General features: G+C 32.3%; 1 protein-coding gene across 2 annotated transcripts; it reads left to right on the top strand.

Annotated features, from left to right (window-relative positions):
• The first annotated feature begins 2,319 nt into the window (after positions 1-2,319).
• Positions 2,320-22,663, top strand: LOC108903297 (glutathione S-transferase-like). 2 transcript variants are annotated; one of them, XM_023457301.1, is made up of 6 exons: positions 2,320-2,388; positions 4,401-4,538; positions 5,026-5,193; positions 7,843-7,897; positions 17,862-17,952; positions 22,481-22,663. In XM_023457301.1, the coding sequence occupies exons 2-6, from the start codon at positions 4,403-4,405 to the stop codon at positions 22,646-22,648; spliced, it is 618 nt and encodes a 205-aa protein (XP_023313069.1). In that variant the 5' UTR covers positions 2,320-2,388; positions 4,401-4,402; the 3' UTR covers positions 22,649-22,663. The 2 variants fall into 2 exon arrangements, with proteins under 2 accessions (XP_023313069.1, XP_023313068.1); XM_023457300.1 differs by lacking the exons at positions 17,862-17,952; positions 22,481-22,663 and adding an exon at positions 8,118-8,339 and having other exon boundaries at positions 7,843-7,985.
• Positions 22,664-23,864: the final 1,201 nt, after the last annotated feature.

Below are 23,864 nucleotides of genomic sequence, written 5' to 3'. Positions count from 1 at the left end.
AAATAAAAGTCCAACGAATTTATGGCGGCATCCAGGGAACGCGGTGGACATGCTATTGGACTTTATTGGCCTATCCATTTATTCTGAAAATGACCATTTAACCAAACAGTCTCCCTTTACATGGTGGTGCACCATCATGCTCATACTACATATTTTGAACAATATTAAGCCATACGTCATCAATGAAATCAAAAAGGTTGTTTTCCAAGAAAGTTCTATACAGATCTTCATTTAAACGACCATTTAAAACATGTACATTGTGCATGCAGTAAATTATTGTTGAAAATGCTACCCCAAACGTTGACACTGAAATGTTGATGATGCTCAGATATGTTCATTATGATTATTATTTATGCCGCCTCTAGTAAAACACGCTTCATCAGACCACACGACAAAAGAAATGAATCTATCATTGTGTGCATGTTGTTGAAGTAACCTGCGACAAAATTCTAATCGCTGAGGAGCATCTCCAACATGTAACATGTAACGCTTGTACCCTTTAGCAATGAAACGTAGGTAATATTTATCTGTTCAAAATCTATCTGTTCACCATAGAAAATTCGATGATAAATGATGATTTCTTGCTATACGCCAAACACTAGTTGAAGAGTTGTCAATGACAGCATCTATAATATCTTCATCATTTTGGACATTCACATGGAAGTTTACGTAATGATGCACTAAAGACTGTGTGGGCAGGTTGAAGTTTGGGTATCTTCATCGCTTTTCTCGGGATGCTTGTCTTGCGTTCCCATTGGAATGCCCATATATAAAGACAATATCTGCATACTCTTCAATTATAAATAAATGCATCTTCTACTTAGCATTTTAACGCTAAGTGTCAAATGAATAAACAAAATGACACAAATAATAATTATTGTTATAGTAACTATCATTTTTATTTATTAGGCTACTTTGATTGAAATATGAAATTATATTTTTTAAATTGCTTGTAACTTCTAAACAAAAACAAATCGGATGTATATTCATATAAAAAAAATGTTTGAAATTAACTCAGCTGCCATCTGTCAAAGGTTGTCACAGAGCTTGTTGGACATCCTGTGGTCTTTGAGTTATACTTGTCGAACGAATTATAATGATTTAGTCCATGATCCATGGCCTGTTGAGATTTGTTTTAGAAGCATTTTTGTTGAAAACCCCTTTTCTTATCCAACTTAAATAATTTATAATGCAAAAAATGGTTTATACAGACTTAAAACTTAATTTATGAAGTTTCTCGTTCAATTTCAAATTCGATGAAATTTTGGAAATGTTTCCAGCTCATTATAACGTAAATAATAGACATGACCAAACATTTTCTCATTTGTCGCTCAGCAGTGCCATCAAATGGCTATTCTTTCAGCCCTAATAATTTCCAATAATTTTTAAATTCAAACAGAAGCGTCACATCATTGAAGTTTTAATTTTGTATAGAAAATTATTATGCTTTATAAATTAATGAAATATAATATACAGGGTTGTATGTAATAAGGCTACGTAGCCAGATTATTTATAAAACAATTGATTTATAAACTGTATCCGCATAGTTAGTTCAGAAGGCAGGTATATCGTGTAGATATACCCTACATAATATCTCCTATACACAAATCTACTCTATCATCATCATTCATTCAAATTGTCCGTCCTAAACAAAGGACCCCGCACAAACCTTATGGTAAACTCCGTTCGGTCAATTTTAATGAAATTTTGGGAATAGGTTGTTTTTGTTATGAGAAACACACCTGAACAGCCTGAATTTTTTTGTTGACAGAGATAAGGAGAGAGGAAAGCTCTCCAGAGAAAATATGCTGATATGTATGTACGTCATTCTTTGTGCAATGATTATACATATTTCTGTTTATTACATTTAAGTATGTTGTTCCAATTCAGGAAAATTTTGTTACCTAATTGAAAAGATTAGGATGACGACCATATACAATCAATTTTGTAGGTATTATCAGCACAATAACGACACCATTAAATTGGAAATGATGCATTCTATATGCAGTATGAGTTTTTGTTATAGTTCAAAAACTCATACTGCATGTAGAATGCATCATTTCCAATTTAATGGTGTCGTTATTGTGCTGGTAATACCTACAAAATTGGTTGTATATGGTCGTCGGCCTAATCTTTTCGATTAACAAAATTTTCCTGAATTGGAACAACATACTTAAATGTAATAAATAGAAATATGTATGATAATTGCACAAAGAATGACGTACATACATATCAGCATATTTTCTCTGGAGAGCTTTCCTCTCTCCTTATCTCTGTCAACAAAAAAATTCAGGCTTAGAGAATCATAATGTGAAATCAGTCATTTGTATATTGTCGTTGCTTAGAGGTAGTTGTGACTTTATTTTTCTACTAGTGCAAATCATTAAGGTAACGAAATAATTTTCTTTATGTTTCTAACACAAGTTGTGTGTTCTTCGTTTGTATTCAAACATAAATTTTCTTAGTAAATCTGTAGAGGGTGTATTTTAATGAAAGAACCCATATGGTACCTTCATAATCTTTTGGGACCAAAATATGGTAATTGAATGTTACAGGGTGTAAAGATAAAAAAGAAACATTACAAATATGCAATAACGACTTAATTAAATAAAGGTAAATATTTACTGAATTTGTACACAGCCCTATCAACCACTGGCGGATATACTAGAAGACCCCGTCACTAAGAACGTTAGAATTTCGACAAACCTGAAATTTTTAAATTCATACACAATTTCAAAGAAAAAACACTTTCTATATTTTATTCATAAAAGGAATATTTTCCCAGGTATTATTTTTCTTTTGTCTAAAATAAACTTACTTTACAGTTGAAGAAAAAGGAAATAACTAAAACTGTTTCACAAGTAACGCTTATAGTAATTTTATGTTACGAATATAATGTAATCGTTATGAATATAAAAATTGACGAAGAAATTTTAAATTTTCTAAGGGGTAGTATGGTAGTACTAATTTTTCGAACTGTTAATGATTCCGTTATAAATTTGAATTTGTAATTAATATTTCTAATAGGTACATTTTTCTTACGTGAAACGAACAGTTTGAGAATTGTTTTCGATTTATTCAACTGTGTGATAAGTTTATTTTAGATCCGGAAATGATTTGTTGTTCGAATAAAATCGACAAGACCTTTTTTTCCTTGAGATACCGTTACGAGTCAAATGAATTTTTAAAATAATAATCAATAATATCGAAATATTGTAGTTCTTCAGCCACTTGTCTTCCAATACCTCCGCTATTGGTTCATAAAATTGTATGGAAATGAATTTAGTTATGTTGCCACTCTATGTTTCTTTAATCTACGACAAACATCTGCCGAGATATTGGTTTATTTGTTCTATACCTGTGTATATATATTTTTTAAACTTTATGAACCTGAAGCTTGCAAATGAGGTATATTCTGCTCAATCACATATCATATTTTGGGCTCAAGATTATCAAGATCATAAGGTATCTCTGCTTTTTACTTCAATCTTACTTAAATGCTTCTTACTTAACTTAATCTAATCTGATAAAGCAAAAAAAAATAAAAGCATAGTAGCAATGGGTATAAGTAAAGATATTAATATTAAGTATGTATTACTCAAAAAAGATATCAGCGTTACTGAATAAAAATGTTCTTAATGAACATAGAAACACGTATGAATGAATAGACAGTGGTAACTAATCTCCACATTAATAATTTAATATTTAGGTGTATTATCCAGAAACATACTAAAATCCAGGGCCAAGGGACGTGGAGAAATTGAGAGTATGACTTTCTATATTTTTTAATGTTTTAAAGACTTTTCAAGACACGGTGATTGATAAAAAATGGCAACTAAATGTAGGTATATATTTGCTGACTAATATATGATAATTGGCCCAAATATCTTAAAACTAATATTATTGACAGTTTTATATATAGAGTGCAGAAAATTAGAATTTTATTTTGAAACTTGTCCACAATTTTTGAAGTTTTGTAGTATCATATTAAAAAATGTTAGTTTTATGTTTTTGGCATAACAAACAACTAATTTTTAACTGTTGCATATTTGCATTTTAATATATGGGAGCTTCTAACATAAAATTAATCAGATATAAAAAAATCGCTATTGTAGTTTCATAAATTTTTAACCCCAAAAAAATGATCTGATAGGCCTTAGTTTTTGTACAAAAACGTCTCAAAGTACACTTTTCTCCCCTCTTCAATTAAAAAAGATAATCAAAATCGCCCTGTAAACAAAATTTTTTATGAGGCTGATTCGGTTTCAAATGGGTCACACTGTATATAGAAATCTAATGTGTTTATGGGACTTGATAACGTGGAAAACCCCAACATATTTGAACATATTAATACGGTTTGGTATACCTATGTTTTACCTAAAAATTTCTTATCTTTCCAGAAATGGCACCAGCTTACAAACTTACGTATTTTGATTTTACCGCCCTTGGAGAACCCATCAGGTTCCTTCTAAGTTATGGAGGGATTGAATTTGAAGACAACCGTATTCAAAGAGCAAATTGGCCCGCCCTTAAACCGAGTACGTATTAATTAGTAAAATAAAAGATATTTCACTCATTCATTTATTCCTATGTATCTAACAAATATAAGAATTTTTCAACCCACTCTTTCTAAAATGTTTTGTTGTAGAAAGGTTGTAATACGGAAACAACATGTTCAACAAAATAACCTAATTAAAAACGATCTTTGGCAGAAACTACCTTAATTTTTATTTATATACATTTACTTATATAGGTATTTAGGTAATATCCATCCATCAAACTAAAGTATTATCGGAAACTATAAATATTTTTCACCATTCTAGAGTAGACTTCATTATATGATCACATTTTGTCCATTTCAGATAATTGTTTTATATATAACGTAAAAAATACAAAGCAATATTGTATTTAAAAATAATTATAATTGTTTGAACAACATTCCAAACAGGCTCTTTCACTTATTGAAATAATATGCCCTTTTTCCTTCAGTGTAGTGAATCACTAGAAAAATAACGATGATTTCAGGTACGCCATTTGGACAGGTACCTATTTTGGAATATAATGGAAAATTAGCCTATCAAAGTATAGCCATTTGTAGATATTTGGCAAAACAAGTAAAACTGGTTGGTAAAGATGATTGGGAAGATTTGGAAATCGATGCAACAGTTGATACCATTACTGATTTACGTTTAAGTAAGTTATATTTTTATTTACTTCAGTTTCCTTTTTGTGTCTTTACATACGAGCCGCTACTTCAGGAGGTTGTTCCTTGGGTGATTGTTAACTAAATGCCTTAAAGACTACGAATACCGCCTAGAAAATATGAACATCATTTGCTTCATTTAGTGATATGGCAACCAGGGGTTTATTCATTCTCTAATTAAGTATACCTAAATGACAGAAGTGGACATTTCCGTGACACATGCCAATGGTTGATTAATTTAGAAGACTATAATTTCTAAACAGTATATCTACCAATTAAGCGATTTTGAATAATTTTATATACAGGTTGTTGCAAAATGTGATTCAAAGAATTCTAGAACAGATTCTATTCTCTACATCCAAAAATAAAAAAAAATCCTATAAACGTTGGTCCGCAAATGCTTCGTGTTCGAAATAGAGGCTTTCAAAAAAATTAAAAAATATCTTTTTTAATGATAATTTCTAAATTTTTCATTGGATATCGTTTAAATTTGGGTCATTAATTTCTCCATAGTGACAGCGCATGTTATTTTTAGTTACAGTCACCAAAACAAAGTTTGTATTTAAAATTTTATAGTTTCAAAGTATTTAATCCACCACAGAACTTTAGTTACGTCATGGTACACATTTCACATCTCACATCTATTTAATTTCATTCAATTTTTAATACGTAAATCCATGTTGTTGCATTTTATTGCTTTACCGAGTGATATACAGGGTGTCCCAGAATAACGTGTACAACGGAAGACCACAGATTCGTGGACTTATACTAGGCAGATTTAGACTAATTCACCTATATCCGAAATCGCTTCGTTTGGCCGCTAGATGGCCTCAAAGTTGGTGAAAGTTTTTTGAATTTTATAAATAACTCGAATAGGTATTAATCGATTTTGATTATTTTTGGGGTGTGAATTTTTGCTTTTGATCTTACACATCTACAGAGTGTTACTTACAACACCACAAAATTGATGTGTGTGGCAATATTCGTTCATATAACTTTTGCCTCTTTCGGGCAATAATGACAACAGTTTTTGATAGGTTATACCATTTGGAAGTTTTTTAGACTTAACAAAGTGCTAGTAGGCACTGATTTAGTAGGTTGACTGTAATTTCAGTTTGATCTTTAAATCATTGTTCCTACCAATTCCTAATGAGTATTTACTACGATAAGATATATTACCATGTTAGGTACTTAATTTTTCGATATGGATACACACACATACGACGAATTATAAGTTATGTACAACATGCCTAATTTTATTAAAATAATTCGTGAAAACAATCAAATACAATAAAAAATGCTGGAAATAAAAGTAACAAAGTTGATATTATCAAATTTAGTACAACTATAAAAACTGTTCAAAATGATCACCGTTGTTTCTACAACAAAAATTAATTCAGTGAAGAAAGTTAAAAGACACTCTATGCAGTTCTTGAGGGCGATTTTCTAAAACATTTATGGCAATTAGGATATGCCTCCACAACTCTTCTTCAGTGTTAGATGTAGAAGCATACACTGTTGTTTTCAGAGCGCCCAAAGGTAATAGTCGCAAGGTGTTAAGGTACAGGCCAGTTATCAAGAGCATTATCCCTTCTACCGATCCATCAACGAGGGAATCTTTGATTCAGATACTGCTGGACATTTACAGTGAAATGTGGTGGATCTCCATCATGCATAAACCACATGTTAGCTCTGGGTAATAACGGCACACCTTTCAATATAACTCGGGTAAAGTGTTTTGCAAAAATTCTAAATAAAATTGCCCATTCAGTCTATTGGCTAGAATAACATGGACAATAATAATGCTATCAATGCGTTGTATTTGATTGTTTTTTCTAATTATTTGAATACAATTAGGCACATTGTAAATAACTCTAATTCGTAGTATGTGTGTATCCATATCGAAAAATCAAGTATAAGATGGTATATCTTATCGTCGTAAATACTTATTAAGAATTGCCATGCACAGTAAATTAAAAATCAGACTGAAATTACAATCAACATACAAAATCAGTGCCTAATAGCACTTTGTTAAGTATTGTAATATGGGTGGCACGATAATGTAGACATTTATAAAATATTTTTTTGTACCCAAACCGCCCATTTAAACAAAATTCTACAAGGGGTCCAAAAACTTCCAAATGGTATCACCTATCAGATAAAAAATAGTTGTCATTATTGCCCGAAAGAGGAAAAAGTTATGAACTGATATTATCACCATACATCAATTTTGTAGGAGTTGTAGGTTTAAAAAAATACTATGTATAACACCAAAATGTGTAGACTGAAAGCAAAAGTCCACACCCCAAAAATAATCCAAATCGATTAATAGGTATTAGAGTTATTTAAAAAATTCAAATTTTCACCAACTTTGAGGCCATCTAGCGGCCAAACTGAGCGATTTCGGATATAGGTGAATTAGCCTAGATCTGCCTATTTCGAGTCCACGAATCTGTAGTCTTCCGTTGTACACGTTATTCTGGGACACCCTGAAGTGACGAAGGATTGAGACGTTCATAATTTAACTGGTAATAGTTACATCTGCTTCTTAATCAATAAAAGCTGGGAAGAGAAAAATGGAAGAATATCTATTTTTTTTGTTATATGTAAAACCAAAAATGATATAACTTTTATTCCAGAATTCGCTCAGTACATTTTTGAAAGAGATGAACAAGCTAAAAAAGAGAAAGAAAAATCTTTATTCAATGAAACTTTTCCCTTTTACTTGGGAAAACTAGATGCTCAAGCTAAAAAAAATAATGGTTACCTTGTTGGTTGTCGTGTAAGTATCAAATCAAGGAAACGGAGCAACTTTATAAGTATCAGTTACAATTTTGTTATTAATTAAAACAACATTTGAAATTAATTTTTAGTGCTCCTTACCAATTATAATTTTTTTCTTTTTGGTTTTCAGTTGACTTGGGTTGATCTGGTCTTCACAGCTATATTAGATTTTTTTAATTTTATGATAAAGAAAGACATAATTACAAATTTTCCCAATTTACAGAAAGTCAAAGAAAATGTGGAGAAAATACCCAACATCAAGGCTTGGTTGGAAAAAAGACCAAAAAATGTCTCACATTAATTTGTCTATTTTTGTATTTTTAACGCTATTAAAGTTTGAATTGGAATTAATTACAAATAGTATTTTTTTATCAAGGTCTTCAGTATTAAGTAATCTATAATTCATGTATAAGACTTTTATAAGTAGGTAATATAATTTTTAAGGGGGATGATTCGTCAAATCATTTAAAAAAATTCACAAACATACCTAAATTAATTTTCAAATGAAAAACAAAAGACACCTTTGAACATCCATCACTGAAAGGATATTACACAAAATATATAAGAAACTGAAAAATTTAAAATAATATGGACTCTACTTTCCTAAGGCAACGCAGTCAAGTTCAAGTTTTTGAATCAAAACTTAGCCTTTAATCAGATACATCAGATTATGTGTTAAAATCTTGAAAAAAGGAGAAATCAACGTAACATCCTGTAACAGCCATGACGCGTGGTAATTTATTTGTTAGTTCTCGGAACGGATGGGCCAAAAGGTAAAGTATTTCAGTCAACACTAATTTATCGGAAAGTTAATGGTTTTCAAGTAGGTTTAACGTTGCCAAGACCGTCCTTCGGGGAAGGCTTCACGAAATTTAGCAATATTTTTTAACTAGTCCACTTAGACTGTCGGGGCCATGTGTTGAGCAGGTATAAAGAGAAAAAATCGATATTTCAAATAACGCGCAAAATGCATTCCAAAGAACGTAGGAATTCCAAGAATAAGTTGTTAGAATGGTGTGAGGAAAATAAAGTAATAGATCAAATAGCTGGTTTTTAGTCGGATTTTCCAAGCTATAAGGATAGAGTAAATAAGGTTGACTAATTCGTCCCGTATTGCTACGCGGAGTCACTAGAGGACGACTAGGGTTACTTGTAAGTTCAGTTAGCCATAGAATTATTTATATAAATGTAAGTCCAGTCAATTAGGTTATTATTAACATGGCATAGTTATGCCAAAGCGTCCCGACAGTCAGGGTTCCCGCCAATAAGATAAGAACAGAAACTTCTGGACCCAAGAAATGAGCGTGTCAGAGCGAGGTGTCGACACGCAGGGTTAGTTAGTTTGTTTTGTTTTTATTGTTATTAAAACCCTTCCTGGAAGTTTTGGTGTTTCCTTTTGTTTCTCTCAAGTTCAGTGTCACCCTGTATAGCCAGCCACTGGATTACATTCTGCGTAAGCAATAGAGGGTAAGTGCCTGAAATTCATTCTCTGAATATACAACATTTCTAAGTTCCCACGTTCCCATTAAAGTATAATGATAATGAAAATTATAAACTCACTTTCGAGAAGTTAATAGTAAACTCTTTTGTCAGTTAATACCGTTATGATACTGGTCATAGCGGTAGATAGATAATTAATGAAATAACCCCTCAGGTTACAATCCTACAGATCATAAGCGAGATGTTTTAGGACGTTATAGGTAATTCATAAAATTCGAGGTGAAACAACTTCTTCAAGGTTATTCGTAAGATAAGATATGTAAGCTTTGGTATTTTTCGTAGGGAGAAATAAAGAGTTGAAAAGGGTAAGAAGGATAGAATTCGGTTGTCGATTAGGACGTTGAAAACATGTGAATATTTGTTATTTATTTTGCGGGCGTAAACATATGTGTAACTAAAGAAAAACGTAAATACCTCAGATAATAGACGAACGGTCCACCCCTAAAAAGATGCTTAGAAAATCAAGGTCACCGACCACGAGGAGAGGCCAGGATGAAACCTTTTGTAATCGATGCATTGAGTTATTGTGAACAAAAAACCTAAGTAACATCTTTCTGTCCGAGTGGCAGGTAATTTGTTATTAATAAAAAAATTGCAAAATAAAAATATTGCAAAAAATGCTCTGCAAACAATTTCCTAAGGTAAATTGGGCAAAAATAAACACTTTTTGTCACTTGACATTTTTTCGTAGAACGCTTCCTTTTCGAGCTAGGGGCGATTTAAAGTCGAAAAATGGCTAAAAGTTGCCAACTTTAAAAATTCATATCTCAGCTCCTACCAAAGCTTTCGGAATGTGCAATAGCGTAAAATGATCTTCGAGACTTATACTTTAATGCAGTATTTTTTTTAACCCCGCCCCTTTTTTTAACCCGTTAAATTTGCAGTTGAATTTCGGCCGCTAGTGCCCACGCGCCACCCCTACGTATCGCTATATATAGATATAGTGCTGTCGTATATATAATCGAATAAACGCTATTAATTCATTACTTGTTACAATTTTTACTATTTAGTATTTCTAACACTCAAAAATATTTTCAAATTCATCAAATATTGTATATCATATAATTATTTATAAGATTAATAATATGAATATCATATTTAAATGGAATATAATATTGATTTATATTTTTAACTGTATCTTCATTAATGTAGCTTCAATAATAACTATATATAACTATATTTATACCAAAAAAATATTTAGAACTAGAATATCAAATGTTATAAAAGGATACGCATAGATAGTCAACCCAGCACATTCATACGTAAAAGTTTAGGTAAAAAGATTTGTCTGAAATTTACAATCTAAACAAAGCCATTGGGCGTTAACTAACCACTCGAGCTTTCTACAAATACCAGATGCTATGTGGACGAATATGTGCCTTATTTCTAACTTAAAACTCGTAATATTTAAAACATGGTCGTAGTACAGAGCGCAAAAAAATACTATCTTTCAGATAATATAAAATAATTAACCACAGATGGATTTACAGTGACATAAAAACTAGTAATTTAAAAGATGTTAATTTTCAGAACGGTTTGGAGCCTATTCAAGCGATAATAAATATAAATATGCGTCTTCTAAACAGCAAATATTGACTGGTAAGGAGTTCTAAGTAGTTTTTAGAGTCGTCAGATAAAGTTAATATTAGAGCTGTCATAATAATTATTACAATTATTGTAAAGTAAAAAATGTTCAAAACTTAGACGATAATTAGAACAAGTAAACCAAAAAATCCGATATCATTCTCGTCATGTGGTGGGCATCTGTTGTCGTCCACCGGACGCCGACTTAAAACCCATGGGAAAGAAAAAAAATCAATATTTGATAATTATTCGCGAAACCCATTCTGAAAAGACGTAGGATACAAAGGTTCAAGAGTTGTTAAATTGTATAAAAGACAATAATAGATAGCTGGTTTTTTAGATCTGTTCGTTTCAGCTAAAAATAAAAAAAATAGAGAAACATAAAATCGACTAACCCTTGTACTGTTACACGAGGTCACGGTGAAAAATAGGGTTACTTAAATTCAGTTTTGTTACGTAATTAATCAAATGGTAAAGTTTTTCATACAGCATGCTAAAGATTCAGGGGGAGGATCGGACTGACAAGTCTGAAAATAAACATGTTAGAAATCGAGCGAAGACCGATAAAGTGAACACTTAACCCGAGACGCGAGGGCTAAGTAAAATAAACAAATTCCTCGGCTAGGGCAGATGAGATACAAGGAACCATACTTTCACCATTCAGCACTCGCCATTCAACATTTGACGGCAGATGCCCTTATTAACTAGCCGTTTTAAGTGCTTTATAAACCTTTCATATTACAATTTAAAAACTTGTATTTAATGTAATATATTATTATAATATTCGCTGATAATTAGTGTGTTTCTAACATCAGAAAGTGGGATCTGAACTCGTGCGCTTGTGACAAAGTGAAAAAGTGAAATTGAAGAAGCTCGCGTGCAAGGCGTGGAGTCGCCCGTAGGAGATTGACCCGACGTCGTCGTCGAAGAGATACCTCTAGGTCTGGGGAGGAGGATGTCGACAGCAAGAGGTATGCCAGAGGTCATAACTCGCTGGAGCGAGCGATATTCCAGTGAACCGGTGAGCAGAGAAGTCGCCCAAAGAAGACAGGGCGTTGGCCAGGCGACAGCGCTTGGATTCAGCAAGGCCGGTGCATGGCAGCGACCGGAAGCGGAGGCATAGAGGCACATGAGCGGTACTCTGTCACCCTAGTGCTGAGAGTCTTTCGCAACAACGACGGCCGCCCCTAGATCATGGCATCACAGCTTGAAAGGTTGGTCGAAAAACGGAGTCAAGGCGTGAGTAATGTATCTCTGACCATAAATATTATTCCAGAATCTAATCCATTGTTGTATGACGTAAATAAATGGTAGTTGCTGTTGTAGTTGAACAAGGTGGATCCCTGGTACTTTGTTCTGGTACAGAGCGGAGTTTTGCTTTGGCAGAGTGGTATTTGCTCTGTACAGGTAGACTAGAATTTGGTCACCTGGAGGTATTTTTATTTGAGTGGTATTTGCTCTGGTCGGGTGGACTGGAATTTGGTCACTAGATGGTTTTTTTATTTTATTATTATTAAATATGTTTTACTATTATTCCTATTATTTTATTGTTATTATATTAGGTATTCATTATTACAGCGCAGAACATTGTAGGGTAAATCCCTGATACTTTGTTCTGGTACTGAGCGGAGTTTTGCTCTGGCAGAGTGGTGTTTGCTCTGGACAGGTAGACTGGAATTTGGTCACCTGGAGGTATTTATTATTTGAGTGGTAGTTGATCTGGTCAGGTAGACTGGTAGTGGTCATCTGGGTATATTATTCAATGTGTATTTGTTTTGTTACTATTGTTACACACGTGTACCCTTGTACATTTCCATAGGTAAAGTAGTAATATAGTTAGCACGCAAAAACTGATTTCAGGTTGTCAAATGCTTATTCGATTTTTCTGCTCTAGGTAATGGGTTTAAAACGGAGTGGAACAAAACATTCCAAACTTATAGCCAGGGGATTCCGCGTTGCTACCACTGGTCTCCTAAACGGTGGCAAGGTTCAACCCTTAGATGTGACTGCCGTTCGAGACCATGACTGCACTAGCTGCTGAACATCAGGAAGTATAAAAACGTCGCCTTGATAGGAATCGTATTATTGGATCGATATACTGGAAACGAGGTTCTACTGCGACTTACGGCTGATCCAAACACCGACAGCAGCTGCACGAGGGCCATTCAGAATGACCAAAACGTTGGGAAATGACATGTATGAGGCCACGGAGATACCTGGTGCTCTTCGTTCACGCATACCATACGAGGGGACTGCAGAGTCGGAGAATATGAGACAGTGGATTATGCTGAGCCCGCCGTAAGTAAACAGAACAGTACAGGCTAGAGTCCTGGTTTCTGGTTCTGGACAGAGCAATGTGGGTTGGGCCCTTGGTCTTTGCTCTGGCAGGTGGGCTATGTCAGTGCGCTTCTCGGTCTTAGCCACCTGACAGGAGAACTATGCGGGTGAGAGTCCTGGTCTTAGTTCTACCTGGAAGCGCGGGAACTCCCAAATTAAGTGTAGTTATTTTATATTATTAGCTATTAAGGCTTATGCATGTATGTTCTGTTTTTATTTATTGTTTTATTCTCTAATGTCAGAAATGTTAGAAATCAAGCGAAGACCGATAATGTGAACACTTGAGACGCAAGGGCTAAGTAAAATAAACAAATTCCTCGGCTAGAACAGATGAGATACAAGGAACCATACATTCACCATTCAGCACTCGCCATTCAACATTCGACGGCAGACGCCCTTATTAACTAGTTGTTTTAAGTGCTTTATAAACCTTTTATATTACAATTTAAAAACTTGTACTGTACCTATTTAATGTAATATATTATTATAATATTCGCTGATAATTAGTGTGTTTCTAACATACAGTAAAAGGGATATCCTTAGAATATTATGTTCTAAATGGGTGGGCGCGGTTCTAATTAATATAATGAGTAGATATTCTCTTTCTGTGTAATTCAAATGTTCCTTTGTGCACATATTGCCAATTGTAATTATAGTGTGCACTACAATTTATACATATGTTACACGCAGTGTATTATCAGGTGCCATCTGATTAATAAAATAAAAATAGATTCTAGATATTGCTTAACGTTTGAACATACAATTATGGCCAAGGTTGTTTGATGTTAACATAGGTACATCGCTCTCTGTCAGATACTCTTTCACATTTTCATTCCATCTTTCTCCCTCTAAAATAACCAACATGCCTCCACTTATAAACAATGACTATTAATAAACGATAGTACCATTACTGCAAACAATTTTAATATATTTATGTCATCGCAATGTCAGTCAAATGAATCATTAAGGGTTTATGGATTTTGTATGTACATATTACTAAACAACCAACTCTTAAACAACACTCTTGTTAAACAGCTCTTTTTTTTAAATTCATTTATTTTTGTTTCTCATAAATCCTTAACTTTTCGAAAAAATCAAACGGTTAGTAAATGAATGGGGTTTTTAGACATATTTTTTAAAAGCAAAAAAAAATTAGAAACAAAATTATAAGAACAAATGTTATAGTTGGTTGATTATTTCAACCCCTTACAAAAATTCTCCAGGGCCAAAAAAATTTCAAAAAGTGTAGATTGTTTGACAGATAATGATCACCAAGTTTGGTTTCTTTACCTTGATATACAGGCTGTTACAAATTCGCTTCTCACTACAGGGATCTCGGAAACGGTAAGAGATACGAAGTAGCTTAAATGGGGGCAAAGTTGCGTATTCAGGGGACCAACATTATGCCTCTAAAAAATCAAGACTAACATGACTAGTTTTCAAAATGTTTGAAAAAAACCGAAATTTTGGAAATCCATTTTTGTTTAATTTCAGCCTTGTTTGAGGTGATATTGAAAAAAGAAGAACACTTTCTCCGGGCCACTTTTTGCTCTCTATCGAATGGCAAAATCAATTTTTATATGTAAAGTTTCGTCTTTCCGGGACCATCATCAACTTCATTTTTTTAAATACCTGGAAATTTTATTACATTTTTTGCAAACCTTCATGACACCCAATACTGTACTGCCTCAGCCCGAACTCTGGTTCAGACGTTTTGTCTCGAAAAATTAATCTTCCGTGTATTCGTTCCAAAATCTAATTTTTTTATTAAGATGTTTGTTTATTGAATTGTCGTACACTGTAAGTGTCTTTAGACCTTGTGAAATTCATCTAGTTATTTAAACTATTACTACCACGCATTAAAATAAAATATTATTAGAGTTTTTTTCCCGTGTCCTTAGTTATTTCTTGACTTCTCGAGTGCTCATAATTCAAACAGATTACGATCTATTTTTTTCAGGATATTCATGCAAATACATTTGACATGCTCTTTTACAGTTGCGGTTACAGGTATAATAAATTCCGATAATATTACGCTGATCATTTTCAACCTTTGCCAAAACGAAAATGTTTTTGAACATTTACTGGAGAATAGGATGTCTGCACTGATAACCCATGCCCCATGGTTCTCATCTAGAAATAGCTTTTTTATTTTTACGTAGGCGGTGTTGGTGTTAATAGGTACTGCAAGAAGTAGACATTGTTAAATCTGAACTAGATAGTGTAGTAGGTAAGATATTATTTTGGTGTGTAGGTATTAAACTAGTCAATTTATAAATAAGTTACAAATTTGTTGTTACTAGTTGACAAATTTGTAATTGTTTAACTTTTCATTTAGTAATTTTAGCTCATACCAAGATAATCATTTCTAATTATGTAGTTAATACATTATCAGTAACATTTTTTATAATTCTTTGGAGGAATTAATAGCAGTTGCAAAAGGATCTTTAAATTTACAGGTATTGTTCCGTTGTCCAAACTTTATACATTTAGTTATAAGTATTTTCTTTACTGTAATTATTTCTTTCTTTTTTCATGGGTTTAATTTTGTTCCTGGGTCTATTAAAATAATAAGAATAATATTAATAAAATACATTATATTTAATTATACATGTAAATACGAGCCCTCCACCTTAGTTCACATTTAGTTTATTTAATTTTGCGACTTTACCAAATTCCTTCTCCTTACCCCGTTTACCATGCTACGATAAGCATTATAATTTATTTGAATTAGCTTCAGTGATGCCTTTAAAATAAAGTGAAAATCACAAACTATTTTTTTAAATTATATGCAATATACGTTCAATTTCTGTTCTATTATCTTAGCTATGCCGTTTGGACAACTGCCTATTTTGGAGCACAATCGTAAAGTAGCCATTCAAAGTGTGGCCATATGCAGATATTTGTCAAAGCAAGTGAAGTTGGTTGGAAAAGATGATTGGGAAGATCTCGAAATCGATGCCGTCGTTGACACATTCACGGACCTGCGTACAAGTAAGTTTTATTTACAGTCCGCTCCTATTTCATTGACACGAGGTTTAAGTGTAGGGTAACCAAGAACTGATGGTTAGCCATCATTACAGGAAAATTAAAAGACCAAATAGGAAACTTCAGGCGGGTATCTTTATGGCATCATATAAGTGTATTTAACCTAAAATTCCATTTTGGTAAGTCTCCTCTCATTCAAAATACATAAAACGATATAGAAAAAATCAGTTTATTCCTCAACGATGCTTATATTTACCGATTTTCTGATCACCCTGTACATGCAAGATGAAAGTTCTCCACATTAACCACATTTTAAAGACAAGCAAAAATTTTCATTCATTTTCAAATCAAGAATGCCTTTTTCTCGTAAAATTGAAAAATATAAATATTTTCCCTCATTTCCACTCTAACCGTGGACATACTGTAGGTATATATTTTTTTTCTTTATTTTTATCTAAGGAAAGTCACCATAAAGTTTGTGCATTACTTCGTGATTGATTTGTATTCACAACATACAAGTAATAGACACTATTGCAAACTTATAATAAATAAGAAAAACACTTGATATCTTGGTAACAATAATTGTAAAATTATTTCTTCTAGAAATATATTTTTTGTTTGTAACTGCAACTGTATATAATTTTCTTGAAAATAGTTTGATTGTATGATCGCTATTTCAGCGATGATTGTCAACTAATATTATTTCTACGTACAGGGTGCAACAGCGACGTTGCTAAATTTTTTTTCCTTTCGTCGAAATATACGAAAAAGGAAAAGAAATTTTTCTATGCAAACTGTAAGGGTGCTATAACTTTTTAACGGTTGAACGTGAAATACACTTTTCGATAAATTATTCAATGACTATTAGATACAGACTTCAAACTTTGTACAAAGCAGTTCCCTCTTAATGGACTACTTACTTATAAAATTTATATGAAAACTAATCAGTAGCGTCAGAAAGAATGGAGCTGTTTTGTACTAATCGTGGAAAATGAAAGAAAAATGGACACATCTAGCTATACCATAATTCCTCTAAGTTTTGACAAATTAAGACAAGGTTTTATCTATAGTCCGCTCCTACGAGTTCCTAACATTGTCGTGGTTGAGTATGGATGAGATATAGCAATGTGTATAGATAGTCGTTGCTACTACAGACCGGCCAGCAGAGACTGATATTGTGGTAATGTCATCAGTTAAAAATGATTGTGATTTTTGGACTTTATCCAATCTTTGAATGATCGTAGACCTCTTAGGAATCGTTTTAGATAAAAGCGTTATCTCTTTTTTGTGCTTATTATGATGAAAGGGTTCAGTCTCGAAAACTTCTAGCAATATTATTGGTACACCCTCATTCAATTCTTAACAAACGTAGAATGATTATGAAAGAAAGTCATAATATTAATTTCAGAAATTGCTGCTGTCTACCACCACGAGCAAAATGAAAAAGGGCGAAGGAAGAGAAGACACAGACTTTATTTAATGAAACTATTCCATACTATATGGAGAAATTAGATGCTATGGCCAAGAGAAATAACGGTTACCTTGCTGTGGGTCGAGTAAGTATCCTAACATTGACATATACAGGGTGTAACTTTGAATGACGGTCATATGTATACGGAGGTTACCTTTTTCCTTTAGAAATACGTATCAAAAGTGCGTTTATTCAAATTACGTTGTGAAAACTGATAATTTCTATAATGTCTTTTTAGTGATGCCTCGCCGCTGGACAACTTAATTTGACCACAAACAATGCGATAATCACAGCGCAGGCATGCTTAGGAATTGCTTTATGCATTGTTGCCAAATCTCAACATTTAAAGGAAAGGTTATTAAAAAGCAAATTTTATAAGAAAACAAATATGCATACCGCTCGCCGTCATTTGCGCGTTAATTTTTTTATGTTGGCAACGAGCTCTATCATCTCATATAAACGACTATCTAACTTTTTTTAACTAAAATAAACTATGAACCTAGGAAGTAATCTAATAGGAAAGTCTAACGGTAATAAATATATAGTGATACACACAAATAGTAATATACATATATAGACAAAATATAACTGGTACAGAAACATGGTAAATTGAATTGAAAAGTAACCCTTGAAATATTCAAACTAGAGAATGGTTATTTAAGTGCATGTCAACAAAATGTTGCAAGAGCGAAAACTCTACAATGTGAATTGCCATCAACAAGCCAAAGTACATCCCCAGTAAATAGATTAATAAATCCCATTACATCCTTAGAGGTTCTAAAGTCTTCAAAAAATCCTAGTACATTCTCATAGTTGTGCACCATAGACTCCCATATGATTTTATTATTAAGGGGGGCGTTTTTAGGCGCAATTTTCAATGAATTTCTTGTCCAATTGTTTAAAAAATCTAAACAAGTTAGAAACGATAACTCTTCACTGTACTACTCATGTAAGTGTTTTTCAGGGTGTGAGATAACTGACAACACATTTTAAGTAAGAAAAAAAAAACATATTTTTTTATCTTACGTTTCCTGAACTTTCCACGACTGTTGAACATACAGATAAAAGCGTACGGTATTATAAACATACCCACACCCAGCAGAATGCTTTTAGGATACTATTTATACATGAATTAAAAAGAATTATTGAGTAGTTTTATAAATCAATTGGACAAAACAGGAAAGGTACGTGTTCTGATATTTTATATTATCCGTCATCTTTTCATGCCGAGCAATTGAAGAAATCCTTCGTATTTCAACATTTCTTAGTTTGGATACTACCGAAAAGAGGGCGATAGTCACAGTTGTCGTTCTAAGGTATTTTTTGCCGAACCAGAGCCGGACTAACTTCAATATGTTTGAGTTGTATTTGCGCTGATTTTAGATAATATAAAAGAATGTGATGGCAGTGCTTGTTTAAATGGGAATATTAAGCTTTGCATGTAAAATAATCGTAATAATAAAAATGTTATTCCGAGTTCTTACGAATACTGTTAAATACTAATAAGTAAGTTAAAAAATTTTAATTCTGACAATTAATAATTAGTCTAATAGTAAAAGAGCTATAAACACAAATAAATTATAGTACTTAATACACATATTTTGATAATAGTCCAGATAATATAATCGATAATATAATTACTAGAGAAGAAAGAATTAGGCAAATGCCATTCGGTATCAGTCAGACTGTCTAAACTAAAATGGAGCGTGATAAGATAATTAAAATTTACTACACAGTGGCAGTTTTTTTTAGAAGCGGGGGAGTCAGTGTCTCCCTAAGATTTCTTTAAGATATTTTTCACAAATTGATTATTGTATGTTTTACTAGTTATTAGATCCAGTATAATTTTAGAAACCATAATTCTGAATACAGAATTTTGTATGTAATAATTACTGTTGTTTGTTGAAGAGTGACTTCAAGTTATTATTACATTTTTCTTGAGAAGCAAGCCAAATGAGTTCCCCTAAAAATATTTTTTACAATTTAATTTTTCTGTTCGTGTTTTATTAGTTTTTAAACGAATTGTTTATAATTAGCCTCTGTTTAAAAAGTGATTGATTTATGTAGATACTTTACAATTTACAACACATTTTAAAGCAAATGATTCGTTCTCGCATCGTCACGATGAAATAGGTACGGTCACATATTACTAACAATATGTGGTACGGTGGAATACGGAAAGTGCAGGTGTATAGTACAATTCGCCGGCATGCCTCTGATAAAGTGTTTTTAGATGTGTTTAAATAAAGGGCATGTTTTTATGACAGAATAGGTACCTACTTATTATTAATGTAGGTCAAGGAGGAACTGGAGGCAAATACGCTGTGAACAAATGAAATGATGACTTACTAATTAACAATATTTTGTAAATTTGATTATACCAGTTAAATTTTTTTTACAGTTATTTTTGGTTTTACTATAACTGCTTAATTATATGCCTAATTAATAACGATTGTATAGCATCAGTATTTCGTACTTTTTTGGCGGCAGATTAACAAGCGTGCGTTGTATACTAATTTGCTTAACATTATAATTAACATTTTTGATAAAATATTAAATCAAATGTAGAGTTTTCTTATATACAGGGTGTCTCAAAATTAGTGTCCAATAATTTACCACTTGATTATATTGCGAAAAATAAGAATATTTTTTCAAATAAACATGGGTCGAGAGATGTTTCCTAAGGGAGCTACACCCCCTAAATAGGGCCTCAAAAAAAATTTTTTTTTTAATATTTTCGAAACGGGTTGAAGGAAAATTATGAATGTTGATACCATGAACGCTCTTAAAAGTCGAAATAGATTATCATAAAATTTTTCAAAAATTTTAATCATCTCAATTGGGGGGGGGTCGTCGGCTAAAGTTTGCCCCTATTGCTTTTGTTTGCCGAAATTTTCAAATTCTGATCAAAACAACATCACCATTTTTCATAGAAAACTCAGATCAATCAAATTTTATAGCAACAAATGCAACATGCAAAAATTCGATTCTCCCCCTCCCCTTGCTCGGGACGGCCCATAACAAAGTTTTCTAAGCACTTTTCACGTTGTTTATTACAATGTATATTCATATGATGACATATGAAAATTCATAATGGTACATGTGCCCATTTTAGCCATTCAAGACAAATTTTTTGAATTTTATTAAGGTAACGTAATGAATTGCTTAAATTCGTTTTTCTCGGAAATGGAGCATTTTATCCAAAGAACTAAAGAGTACCTCTTTTGTAAAGGAAATGAATATCTATCATATGTTGGCATGAAAACATGAACTTGAAAATTTCGACAAGTAAAAAAATAGAGGCAAATTTTAGCCGACGATTAAAATTTTATGACGATCTTTTAATGAGCGTCAATTATGTCAAAATTTATAATTTTCCTTGAACCCGTTTCGAAAATATTAAAAAAAATGAATTTTTTGAGGCCCCCATTTAGGGAGCGTAGATCCCTTAGGAAGCATCTCTCGACCCATGTTTATTTGAAAACATATTCTTATTTTTGGCTATATAATCAAGTGATAAATTATTGGACACTAATTATGAGACACTCTGTATATAAGGAAGCTCTACATTTGATTTAATATTTTATCAAAAATGTAAATTAAAATGTTAAGCAATACAACGCATGCTCGTTAATCTTCCGCCACGTTTTTTTGAATACCACGAAAATAAAAAGCTTTATTAGGCCGACATGCAGGTTTGCTAAAATAAACAATGTTTAGAAAAAAATACACACGCTTACGCTGGAAGTATGGCTCTCGTAATAGTATAAGTAAAATTTTCATATTTTTTATTTCAAAGTGTATAATGTTTAGTTTTCTTATTACTGAATGTTAAGTTTCAATAAAATATATGTTTGCTTATATTTATTTTCTTACAAATCTATTTACAGAGCCACTAAACATGCGTGCAATGTAGGAATAATATATCATTCTCCGTCCCTTGCGCGTTTGCAAGCCTGAACCCATCTCGCTTGCACTCACAGACTGCTACGATGTTTACGACGGAGACGGAACCCTTTTATTGGCTGTAATTAAGAAACGCCGACGAAAAACCGACTTTTTTGTCTGTCATTTCACTTTTGTGGTCAAATTGTATTCCTAAAGCCGAATTTCATAGTCTGCAGGTGGTACAAATCAAGGAGTTTTTGGAAAAAAAAACAAGTTTGAGTAGCCGCCTCCGGCCAAACGTAGCGATATTTGTTCACTTTAAACCTATTTCAACATTAATGTGCTTATCTTTTGGTACAAATGATGGGAAAAAATCACGCCAGCTCTTAGGCTATAAGTATTTAGTCCAAGCATTATAGAGAAATGCTTACAGAAATTATTACCTGGACAAAAAAATATGACCGTATAGAAAATTAAATTTTAAATCGAGTTTCTTGTTCTTTAAACTCGATCCAAAATGGCGAACATGGTTAAAAAAATCGCAAAGTTGCAAAAAAATGTTTTTTCTAAAATAACTAAAAAAATAATATAAAATATATCATTTCAACTGATGAGAATTTTATATAAATTTTTTGAAATCATTTAATACTAATATAGTAAATGTAAGATATTTACTAAATTTTTAATTATATATTATTGTATTTTAATACATTTTTTATTTTCAGTTGACTTGGGCTGATCTCTTTTTCGTCTCCATGTTGGATTATATCAGTTTAATGGCGAAGAAGGACATAATTGGGGGTTCTCCCAATTTACAAATTGTCAGAGAAAATGTTTTAAAGATTCCCAGCATCAAGGCTTGGATAGAAAAGCGACCCAAAGAAAATTTATAAACATATCCCTATATTTGTATTTTTATATTTACATTTTGAATTTCTATGATTATTTAAATAATAAAAAAATATTAAAATAAGAGTATATTTTGTACAAGATGTACAAGATGAATTTAAAGTGGAGTTTGGGTAATCTTTTTTATAAAACCAGTATTTATTCGTAAGTCCCATTCGTAAGTCGTAACTTTTGAATTTTGGTTAATACTTAATTATTTTTTTAACAAAAATCTTTTGCGTAACATTTCTCTTCTGGGATGTAAAGGCGATTCAGTAAAAGTGGGCTTAATGCCTCCTTGAGGTAAGTCCTACTTTTGGAAAACCAATATGGCACGTTGTCGTATGCACTTGTTACATCTAAAAATTCTACACTGATTGACTAAATTTTAAAAAAAGCCTATTTGGATGTCTGAGACTAGGTTTGCTAAAATATCCTGGATTAAAAAGCCTTTCCTGAAATCAAACGGTGACTTTGGTAATAAACTTTTGCTTTCGAGACAATTTTTCAATCTGCTTTTTTATTCGCTCATAGGTTTTCAGTACGCATGAAGTAGGAGTTAGAATTGTTGACTGATTTAGGTTTTAGAATCGGTATAGCAATGTAATCATGCCAGTCCTTAGGGATATGTGTCTTTCTTGGGTATATGTCGTTGAATATGCTTAAAAGTATGTCTTTAACTCACCCAGGTAACTGAAGTAGCCTTGCGTAATGTATTTGGTCTTTGGCTGCCGCTGTATTGCTGATTTGTTTTATTACTTTATTTAATCCCGAATATGGAGCTTGATGAGATACACATGAACGAGTTAATTTGTTAAAAAAATGTACTATGAATGTAAAATCTTTTTTTTTTGTTGCTTTTTGCTAATGCCTTAAGCCTATGAATCTGCCATAACTCGACGAATGCACCAAGGTTTAGTAGGCACATCTTTCTCTGAATATTTTCATCGACATGTTCATTTCGTCTTTTTCTCTTGAAAATAAACAAAATAACTATTAATAAACGACAATATATACGTCATCGCAATGTCAGTCAAGTGAATGATTGTAAGGATTTTGTATAGGTATATTATATATGTATTTTAATCTTCACTATGAATTTGTGTTCATCTATGTTGTGGCTTTATTAACTTTCCTAAAGTTTATTAAAGGAGAAGAAATCTTTACAAACCTACAAATGGCTGAGAAAAATACTTTAGAAATACTAGACTTAGATAGAAA

This window comes from Anoplophora glabripennis, unplaced genomic scaffold, assembly GCF_000390285.2.
Source record: "Anoplophora glabripennis isolate ALB-LARVAE unplaced genomic scaffold, Agla_2.0 scaffold103, whole genome shotgun sequence".
NCBI classification, from domain to species: Eukaryota; Metazoa; Arthropoda; class Insecta; order Coleoptera; family Cerambycidae; genus Anoplophora; species Anoplophora glabripennis.
Note: the sequence above shows the minus strand (reverse complement) of the source record. Positions and strands in the feature narration are given on the sequence as shown.

Bases quoted from the DNA above. Each gene is read 5' to 3' on its own strand.
- LOC108903297 (XM_023457301.1), top strand. From the start codon at position 4,403: ATGGCACCAGCTTACAAACTTACGTATTTTGATTTTACCGCCCTTGGA. The intron at 5,194-7,842 runs GTAAGTTATATT...CTTTTATTCCAG, and splicing joins CATTACTGATTTACGTTTAA to AATTCGCTCAGTACATTTTT. The intron at 17,953-22,480 runs GTAAGTATCCTA...TTTTATTTTCAG, and splicing joins GTTACCTTGCTGTGGGTCGA to TTGACTTGGGCTGATCTCTT.